This window comes from Plasmodium gaboni, chromosome 12, assembly GCF_001602025.1.
Source record: "Plasmodium gaboni strain SY75 chromosome 12, whole genome shotgun sequence".
NCBI classification, from domain to species: domain Eukaryota; phylum Apicomplexa; class Aconoidasida; order Haemosporida; family Plasmodiidae; genus Plasmodium; species Plasmodium gaboni.
Window position 1 is genome coordinate 1,674,083 of NC_031492.1, and position 9,283 is coordinate 1,683,365.

The 9,283-nt window shown below is 17.1% G+C and overlaps 5 protein-coding genes across 5 annotated transcripts; 4 read left to right on the plus strand and 1 right to left on the minus strand.

The window, feature by feature from the left end:
- Positions 1 to 935: 935 nt before the first annotated feature.
- PGSY75_1247900 (putative nucleolar rRNA processing protein) lies at positions 936 to 1,574 on the plus strand (the record flags this gene model as incomplete). Its single annotated transcript, XM_018787034.1, has 1 exon — positions 936 to 1,574. The coding sequence occupies one exon, from the start codon at positions 936 to 938 to the stop codon at positions 1,572 to 1,574; it is 639 nt and encodes a 212-aa protein (XP_018640899.1).
- A 550-nt stretch (positions 1,575 to 2,124) lies between these two features.
- Positions 2,125 to 2,772, plus strand: PGSY75_1248000 (hypothetical protein; the record flags this gene model as incomplete). The annotated part of the gene is made up of 1 exon (XM_018787035.1): positions 2,125 to 2,772. One exon carries the CDS (start codon positions 2,125 to 2,127, stop codon positions 2,770 to 2,772), a length of 648 nt encoding a protein of 215 aa, XP_018640900.1.
- Positions 2,773 to 3,564: 792 nt separating this feature from the next.
- PGSY75_1248100 (putative methyltransferase) lies at positions 3,565 to 4,728 on the plus strand (the record flags this gene model as incomplete). The annotated part of the gene is made up of 1 exon (XM_018787036.1): positions 3,565 to 4,728. The coding sequence occupies one exon, from the start codon at positions 3,565 to 3,567 to the stop codon at positions 4,726 to 4,728; it is 1,164 nt and encodes a 387-aa protein (XP_018640901.1).
- Positions 4,729 to 5,886: 1,158 nt separating this feature from the next.
- Positions 5,887 to 6,960, plus strand: PGSY75_1248200 (putative RNA-binding protein; the record flags this gene model as incomplete). The annotated part of the gene is made up of 1 exon (XM_018787037.1): positions 5,887 to 6,960. The coding sequence occupies one exon, from the start codon at positions 5,887 to 5,889 to the stop codon at positions 6,958 to 6,960; it is 1,074 nt and encodes a 357-aa protein (XP_018640902.1).
- Positions 6,961 to 7,583: 623 nt separating this feature from the next.
- Positions 7,584 to 7,997, minus strand: PGSY75_1248300 (putative membrane protein; the record flags this gene model as incomplete). Its single annotated transcript, XM_018787038.1, has 1 exon — positions 7,584 to 7,997. The coding sequence occupies one exon, from the start codon at positions 7,995 to 7,997 to the stop codon at positions 7,584 to 7,586; it is 414 nt and encodes a 137-aa protein (XP_018640903.1).
- Between the last annotated feature and the right edge of the window lie 1,286 nt (positions 7,998 to 9,283).

Sequence of the window (9,283 nt, forward strand, 5' to 3'; positions counted from 1 at the left end):
TATCAACATATATATTTTTTATTATTTTAAACATTAATAAATTTTGATATTTTGTAAAAAAAAAAAAATATATATATAAATATTTATAATATTTAAGAAACGATAAAGGATTCAAAAAAATTTTTGTATTTTTTTATTTTTAAATATGGACGTAATTGTATTTTACTGGGTGAATAAATATAGGCGTTAATTTATACATACTATATATATATATACATTATTTTTAATACGCTGTAGAGAAAAATAAAAAATAAATAATATAATAATTAAATATTATATAATTATATAATATATGAGTTATATATAAAAATTTAATTTTTTGTTATTATTTTTTTTTTTTTTATTTTCTATAAATATTATTAAAAATATTTCTTTTTATGATAACAATTTTTTTATTATAATATTATATAGATAATATATTATATATATATATTACTTATATTTAATAAAATATGAACAAAAATAGAAAACACAGATACAAATATATATAATATATATATATATATATATATATTAAACGTATTCAATCACTTTTTATTTAATTAATACAAATTAAAGAGTAATAATTAAAAAATAATTCCATAGTTTTCTTATTTCAAAATTGAAAGATATAAAAATTTATATATATTTATAAAAGGATTATAATATTGACCCTATACTTTCCCTTTTTTATTCATATAAATTTTGTTTATAATTCGTAATGAAATGAAAAAGAATAATAATAATATGTATGTATTTTTATCTTAATATGATAAGAAAATTATCCAAATAGCTAGCTAAAAAAAATAAAAAAAAAAAAAATAAATAAATAAATATATATATATATATATATATTATATGAACAAGCTAGCCAAAAAAAAACATTTGTTCATATATATATTTATTTATTCATTTTTATATGTTGATGTGTTACATATAAATTGAATAAAGATAAAATGTCGAATTTCAAAAATATAATTCCTAAGAGAACTTACCTCGAGAGAGGTCAAGCCAAGCATCGACTACATTTAGGAGAACTTGAAAAGAAGGTAGATTATGGAAAAAGAAGAGAAATATATAAAAAGAAAAAAAAAATTGAAAATGTCTTGAAGGAAAAAATTATGACCAAAAACCCCGATGAATTTCATACAGGAATGATTCATTCAAGGGTTACAGAAGATAATGTGTTAGTTCGAGAAGAGAAAGTTTTAAAAAAAGAAGTACAATTAAAAAATAAAAGACAAGAATTAAAAGAACAAACAAATGATCTTTATAATAAATTAAAAAAAATAAATAAAAGACTTACAAATTATCAAATGAATATACCACTTAGGTATGTTTTTAATAATTCTCATGAATTATATAATGAAAATGAAATTTATACATTAAAAGCAGAAAATAAAAAATTGAAAAAAAGAGGAGAACTTATTCAAAAAAAATATAATGGTTTAATTAATATGAAAAAAAATTTATTAGATCAAATAAGAAAACTTGACAATAAGTATATAACTACATATCACAAAGTTGATGGATATAATATTGTAACAGATAAAGGAAAAACACCCTATAGATTGTATCAACCTCGTTTAAAATGATTGACAAAAATAAGAAATAAAAATATTACACACATATATATACATATACATATAATATATGAATGTTTTTTTTTTTTTTTTTTTTTTCTTTTAAGGAACATATTGTGTAATGAAAATATATATATGTATATATATTAAAGAAACTATATTTTGTTTAGTTATTTTATATTTTATATTTTATTATTTTTTTCTTTTTTTTGTGTACATATAATGTACATTATAAATTTATTTTTTATAAAAGAATATCTGTATTTGATAATAATAATTATTTTTTTTAATTATATACTTATTTATTTTTAATTAATTAAACTAACTTTGTAAATCATAAATAAAATAATATGTGAATGCATATCTTTTAATTTCTATTCTTAATCCAAAAAAAAATTTTATTGCTTCACAAAAATGATATAAATATATAAATAAATAAATATATATATATATATATATATATATATATATATGATGATCTTAATTTAATTCGTTTTACGTTATTCTCTACTTTTTTTTTATTTTTTTACTCCATCACGATATAAATATTCTTACGGTTGAAATGAAAATTATATATGAATTTAAAAAAGAATATTATGAAATTATATTAAATGAAAATAATGCTGACGATAATGTAATTGATTTGTTTGAAAAAAATATTAATAAATGTAATATCGAAATAAAACCCAATGATGATATAAATTCAGACTTTCTTGATTTTGATCAATTTAAGATGTTGAATATTGAAAAAAAAAATGAGGATAAAGAAGATGCAGATAGTATAAAAGATTTTCTAGATAAAGAGCCATATAACAATTTTATTGATAAATTAAACGATAATTTATATAATGAATCATGTTATAAAACAGACGATGAAATATGTAATCAAATAAATAATCCATTTGATAATACATATAGCAATGAATTAGTTATAAAATATAAAGAATATTTTGAAGAGAATTCTTTTATTGTAAAAAAGGGAGATATTTATGGAGCTGATTTCTTATTATATATAACAGAACAGAAATATGCGCATTCATTGTATGCTGTTTATATTATATATAAGCATTACATATTAAGAGATCTCATTAGAATATTACGAGTATCACATCATATAAAAAAAAAGGTTATTTTGATATTGTGGAATGATTTAAATTGTTTTAATATTTCTGATACTCTTGTATATATCAAATCATATAAATATAAATAAAATATATATATATATATATATATATATATATATTAAATATAGATATGATTATGTGCATTGAATATACCCAATAATTGTATAACGATTTGTTTTATTTAATAATATATTTTTATATTTACTATAAATATATGATAGTTAATGTTTTAAGAAAAATAATAATGAAAGATGAAATTTTATTTCTTTAATATATATATTATATACATATATTGTATTGTGGGATATTATAATTAATATGCATTAAAGGAATCAAAAGTATATGTATATATATATATATATATATATAATATATATTTATTATATTATATATTAATATAGTTCATGTTAATATTATTAAAATGTAGAAAAATATATTTCCAAAAACAAAATAATATAAATATAATTTTTATTTGTTTTTACATTAATATTTTTTTATAATTCAATAATTTACATTTAAATTTATTCCATATGAAATGATGGAAATATAAAGTGTTACATATATATTGTTGTTACAAGTTTAAATTTTGGCCTTTTGTATTTTATTTTTAATAATATATATATAAATATATTATATAAAATAATAATAAGAATGTAGGTTTTTTTGGTAATAGTTATTTAAGAATAAATCAAAAGAAAAAAAAAAAAAAAAAATACATACATATATATATATATATATATATATATATATATATAATATAATATAATATTGATATATTAACAATATATTATTAACAGTATGAATTGATCAGGTGATTTTATGTTATTTTTTGTTTTATTTATTTATTTATTTTTTTTTTTCATGTTGTAACTAGCCAAATGAGAGCTTTTTTCGATTCTGACATTGTCATAAATTTTACCCTTTCAGAAGAAGCAATTGAAAAAGAAAAAAGTATTATAGAAAATAATAAAAGACTAGTACGAGATTGTCAAAGAGAAAAATTGTTATGTGATGTGAAAAAAAACTGGGATAAATTTTATAACCAGTATAAAACAAATTTTTTTAAAGATAGGAAATGGTTAAAAGTCGAATTTGATCATATATTTAAAGAAGGTTTAAAAAATTATGATGAGAATGTTGAAGAAAGTGAAATAAAAAAAGATGATCAAACCAAACTTGTATTAGAAATTGGATGTGGTGTTGGCAATTCATTAATTCCACTATTAATGGAATATGAACATTGTAATTTTATAGGAATCGATTTTTCAAAACATGCGATTAATTTTTTGAATGATAAATGGCAAAAAATTTTAAGTATGAATAATAAGTTAAAAGTTGAAAATATGAATGTGGAAAGTAATATGAAGGATGAGTATGAAAAGGAAATAAAGAATAAAAATATATTATCAGAAAATAATATAAAAGATGGCTACCAAAATGATGATAATAATAATAATAATGATGATAATAATAATAATGATGATAATAATAATAATAATAATAATAATGATCATAATAATAATAATGATTGTTTTATATTGGAGGAACAAAATTGTTCAGATATTTTTGAATTGAAAAGTTATAAAAAATTAGGAAATTTGATAAAAACATGCGTAGTAGATATTACTTCATCAGATGATGACAATTCTAATTTTATTTGTGAATATGGTTCTGTTGATATTATTTTATTAATCTATGTATTATCTGCTGTGCAACCTGATAAAATGATAAATGTAATAAATAATTCTTATAAATATTTAAAAAAAGGTGGTTATGTTTTATTAAGAGATTATGGTTTATATGATTTAACCCAAGTTCGTTTTGCCATTAAGAAAGAAAAAAATATATCTGAAAATTTTTATGTAAGAGGTGATAAAACCTTTGTGTATTTTTTTAAAACAGAGGAATTACATGATCTATTTTGTAATAATGGAAAATTTGAAGAAATACAAAATAAATATATAACCAGAATTGTTAAAAATAGAAAGAGAAATTTGGAGATGAAAAGAATATGGGTTCAATCAATATTTAGGAAGATATAAAGTAGCCAATATGGTCAATATATAAATAATATCTATATATAAATGTTTCACTGGGGTTATATATATATATAAATATATATATATAAATATATATATATATATATATATATATATTTAAAATTTTTGTGTAATAAATAATAAATGATTATTATTTTATTTTATTTTATTTTATTTTTTTTGTCCTTAATTAAAATATTTATTTTAATTTATTTTATTTTTTATAATATAAATAAATACATATAAATTTATATTGTGTTGAACTCTTTAAAAAATTTATATAAATAATCAATTTTAATATATTTTTATTAATAATTTAAAAAAAAAAAAAAAAAAAAAAAAAAAAGGCTTATATTGGAATATATATAATTGTATTATATATGGATATAAAGTCATATTTTATATAATATATATATATTTTTTATATTGGAATGCTATTTAAATTTATTTTGTGCTTGACATATGTTTATATTTACAGTTAAATTATATATATATAAAAATATTAATATAAATATAATGTATTTAAGCCTAAATATTATTATATATATATAATTAAATATATCCATATTTATGTAATATTATATTAATATATGAAGTACCATAAAACATATTATAAAATAAATAATAAAAAAAAAAAAAAAAATTTATATAAATTAAAAAGATATAAAGAATATATTGAATTTTTTTTTTTTTTTTTTTTTTAAGTTATAATATATAATATATATATTATTTACATATAATTATTTATATTATATATAAAATGTATTATTTTCTCATTTTGAATTTTTTTTTGTGAATCCATCGTTTTTATAGAATATATAATTATTACATTTATATGTAAATATTTCATATATATGATATATCTTAATAATAACAAAAAATTATACATACATATAAATAAATAAATATATATATATATATATATGATTAAGTGTATTAGGATGAAATTGTTATTTATGTATATGATATTTTTTATATGATAATATAATCATCATCAAAAAAAAAAAAAAAAAAAAAACAAATAAATAAATAAATAACAAATATGTAAATATATATACATAAATAGATACATACATATATATATATATATATATATATATATATATATTTATATTTCATATAACCTTTTATGTTTTATACAATTTTTAATTTTTAAAAAGTATGGATAGATATGGACATAATGTAAGATCAGATATAAAGAAGCAAGGATATGAAGATTCAAATTTGCCTATTCTTTGTGAGACTTGTTTAGGAGAGAATCCATATGTTAGATTAATAAGAGAAGAGAATGGAAAGGAATGCAAAATATGTAAGAATGTATTTACTCATTTTAGATGGAAACCTGGTGAGAATTCAAGATATAAACAAACGGTTATATGTATGAAATGTGCTAAAGTTAAAAATGTTTGTCAAACTTGTTTATTTGATTTACAATATAATTTACCTGTACAAGTCAGAGACAAATTTCTTGAAAATAGTATAGTATTACCAGAGAATGAAACAAATCGTAATTTTTTTTTAGAACAGATGGAAAACAATATGTCTTCAACATATGATAAAATGAATCGTATTAATATAGATTTAAGTAAATTAAAAAGACGAGATCCATATTTTAAAAGAAATATGGCAAGAGTTTGTAGTTTCTGGAGGAAAAATTCTTGTAATCGAGGTGATGAATGTCCATATCTTCATAAAGAAATCCATTTAGATAAATCTTTGTCAAATCAAAATATAAAAAATAGATATACAGGAGAAAATGATATACTAGCTCAGAAGATATTATCAAAATATAATGAAAAAAATAATGATGATAAAAATAGTTCTAATAAAATATGTATACAAGGTATTAGTGATTCTGTTAATCAAGCAAACATAAAAGAATGTTTTAAAAAATTTGGAGATATTAAATCTATAAAAATGATACCAAAAGATTCCAAAATGTTTATATCTTATTCTAATCCACAAGCAGCTAAAAAAGCTAGTGATAAATATAAAGATGGTCTTTTTCTTAATGGTTGTAATTTAACTGTAGAATTACAAGAAATTTCAAAATGTAATCATAAAAATAATCATCCTTCTATAAATTATATGGATAATCATATCTATCCAAATAATATCTCATCTCAAATGATTTATAATCCTATGTATTATCCATATTATAATATGAATAATATAAACCCTAACAGTGCCCCCTATTCTTCCATGTTACCATCTGAAGCGGAGCAACGGAAATGATAAAAATAAAAAAAAATATATAAACATATATATGTAAATATATGTATGTATTTTTTTTTTTTTTTCTTTTTTTTGTGAATAATTAACACATTCCCACCCCTTACACATATATAATCATATTTTTTTTTTTTTATGATTCACCTTGTTTTGTTTATATTTTTTTTAAAACAAAATTTATATTTTTAGTTAATAAATAAAAAAAAAAAAAATTAAAACATTTTAATATATATATATATAAATATTATTAATAACGATGCATATAATAAATGAAACATGAGTCTAATTTGTATTTGTTAAATATAAATATATGATGTTATTAAAATAATAATAATACATATAATAAAAAAATAATTTACACATAAAAAAATTATATATATATAAATATATTTTATAATTATTATTACTTTGGTTATTAACCCTAACTAGCTATAATCCATCAAACATTTAAAAAGTGCATGTATATGAAAAAAGGAAATACAACTTATAATATATATATATATATATATATATATATATATATTTATTTATTTATTTATTTATTTATGTGGAGGGTATCTTTTTAGGGTTCTTAGCTCCTCTTATATATATAAAACATAACCCCTTATGAAAACATTACCATTTGATCATAGAAGCTTCATTTGTCTTTTCCTTTGTTCTAAATATTTAACATAGTGATTTATTATTCCTGTAGATCTCCAGATCATAATCCATATACACAAATTTGATAATCCTATCCACCAATTTCTTTCATGTCTCCATTTATATAATTTTAAATGATCAGAATTTATACCAGTCATTAACTCATTGGCACTATACATATGTCTTACATTATATTTTAATTTATAAGACTCAGTTATAAATATTAAAAAATTTAAAAATAATATTATAGATACAATTCTCAAAGGTGTATCACCAATCTTCTTTCTACAAAAAGAATAACTAAACGTCACAAGAAATCGTACTTTTAATAAGCAAGACAAAAGTAAAAATATGCCTAAGGGCACTACTATCAAATATATTAATTTTAAAAATGTCATTTTTTAAATAAAAAAAAAAAAATAAAATATAAAGTATAAGGAAAATACCAAGAAATATAAATAATTTAATATATATATATATATATATGATCTTATGGATGAATATTTTTGATGAATAAACAAGGGTTAATATTAAAAAAAAAAAAAAATTATATTTTTTATATTATATATAATTATTCAAAAAAACTATATATCTTTTTAATAATATAAAAAATATATTATTTATTATATGTTAATTATTCTTTATTTATTTTATTTATCATTTTTATTATTTATTTTATTTTATTTATTTTTTTTTTTTTTGGTGTAATATTTATAACTTTTTTAATTTTGAAAAACAAATCCATTAAAAATATTAAAAAAAAAAAAAAAATTATAAAAATAAAAAATACCATTTACACAAATGTATTAATATATATATATATGTATAAACGATTGAATTTTATTTTTATAACAATAAAAGAGTAGAAAAAAAAAATTAAAAATGCTTGAGAATTTCACTTTAAATATAATTCATTGAATGTGCATATATTACTATTCTCTTTAATAAGAACATCCTTTGTATATAGGTTTTTTTTTTTTTTTAAACAGATCTAATGAGTGATAAATAAATAAATAAATATATAAATATATATATATATATATATATGATATGTTTATATTAATGGTCGTTTTTTTTATTTGATTGTTCATTTCATTTAGAGAATCATAATATAAGAACAAGACCTTTAAGTATGAACAAAAATGAATAATCATATGTGTTCATTTTGAGAATATATATAACAATGAGATCATAAAAGTCTTAATATAAAAGAACAAAATAAATAATAATAAAATAAATAAGAAATAAAAATTCATGTAAATAAATAATTGTCTTACTTTCTCATTCGTTATTTATAAGAATATATTTACTCTTAGAGGGATAATATAAAGGAAAATAAAAAAAAAATACAAATATATATATATATATATATATAAATATATACATATATATAACATAATTTTGTACTTATATTTAAGTTATAATTTCCTTTTGGTCCGTTCTTTATATACCTTAATAATAAAAAGTAACTAAGTGTCCTACGTATTTCAAATGTAGGATGTTTATTATATATTCTATATAAGATAATAATCAAGGAAAAACAAATAATTATTTCAAGTCTATATACTTAAATAAGTTTTTATTTCCCTCATAGTTTTATGAGTCAACAACATATATATACATTTAAGGCTGTACACTATATTTTTTTTTTTTTTTTTTTTTTTTTTTATGTGTATATAATAAT